The sequence below is a fragment of the Trichinella spiralis genome (genome assembly GCF_000181795.1).
Source record: "Trichinella spiralis strain ISS 195 chromosome Unknown Scfld750, whole genome shotgun sequence".
NCBI classification, from domain to species: Eukaryota; Metazoa; Nematoda; class Enoplea; order Trichinellida; family Trichinellidae; genus Trichinella; species Trichinella spiralis.
In genome coordinates this window covers 3,206-4,235 of record NW_003527689.1, presented here as the reverse complement: position 1 = coordinate 4,235, position 1,030 = coordinate 3,206, and the positions used below count along the sequence as shown (strand labels likewise).

The 1,030-nt window shown below is 30.3% G+C and overlaps 1 protein-coding gene across 1 annotated transcript; it reads right to left on the bottom strand.

Annotated features, from left to right (window-relative positions):
* Positions 1–168: 168 nt before the first annotated feature.
* Tsp_13282 (neuroglian) lies at positions 169–612 on the bottom strand. The gene is made up of 2 exons (XM_003370438.1): positions 429–612; positions 169–371 (listed from the first exon to the last, which is right to left on the bottom strand). Exons 1-2 carry the CDS (start codon positions 610–612, stop codon positions 169–171), a joined length of 387 nt encoding a protein of 128 aa, XP_003370486.1.
* Between the last annotated feature and the right edge of the window lie 418 nt (positions 613–1,030).

Below are 1,030 nucleotides of genomic sequence, written 5' to 3'. Positions count from 1 at the left end.
ATCAACTGTAAAATTTAGAAAATAAATGAACTGTAAGTTTTTTTTTTATTTTTTTTATTTTTTATCTAACATACTACGGTATATTTTATTCAACTGAAATTATCATCATCATCATCATTTCAAATCCTTACACAACATTTATTGTTTTTTCTTTTCTGTGTAATATTACTAGAGTTCTGTGTTCTGCATTTTCTTACTTGTTATATGTTCTCGGTGAATCGTATCCATAGCGTAACTTTTTTTCAAATCTCTGTATAACCAAAATATTGTGGGTGATGGAACACCGTAAGGTTTATTGCATTCTAATGTCAAAGGTTGACCTTCTTCAACGATAACATCTTTCACGGGCCGTCGATCGAAGTAATTCAAAACTTGAATATATATTTTTGAAGTGTATTTAAACTTAAGATGAGAATATTTAAAATTACCTCCAGTTTTTACTTTAAAAATGTGAGACATCGCCACACCATAAATATTTGATACGCTGCATTGATAATAGCCCTGATCATCGACTTGAGGGTGTAGAAATGTAATACTACCGGATTGGCCGGCTCTTTGCCAAATTACTCGGTGTCCATCAACAACAAATGATTTTCCATTTTTGAACCACATGAAACTACAAAATAATTCAGTTAGTCAAATCAACGTAGTTAACAATTAATTGCCTTATTGATTTTTATTAAAATTTTACTTCCTGTTTTTTCGAACATGATTTTATTGATAAAATATTTATCAATGAAATCATCAATACTAATTTAAGCTAATTCAAAACAAGGCCAACAAACGTACTTTGCTCTTTTGAACAAACTTGAGAAATAAGAGGTAGTTTTTAATTTTCATTCATTAAAAATGCAAATTCTCAGTTTCCTAGCATTAAGAATTCAGTCTATTGTTTGCAAGTCTATATGCCTCTTTCAGAACAGATATAATACGCATTATCACTAGGCAATGTCCGGTAGGGTCCAATTGTCAGTTTTGTCACCTTTTCACCTTGACATGGATCGAAACGGAAAATTGTATGCTAATAAAA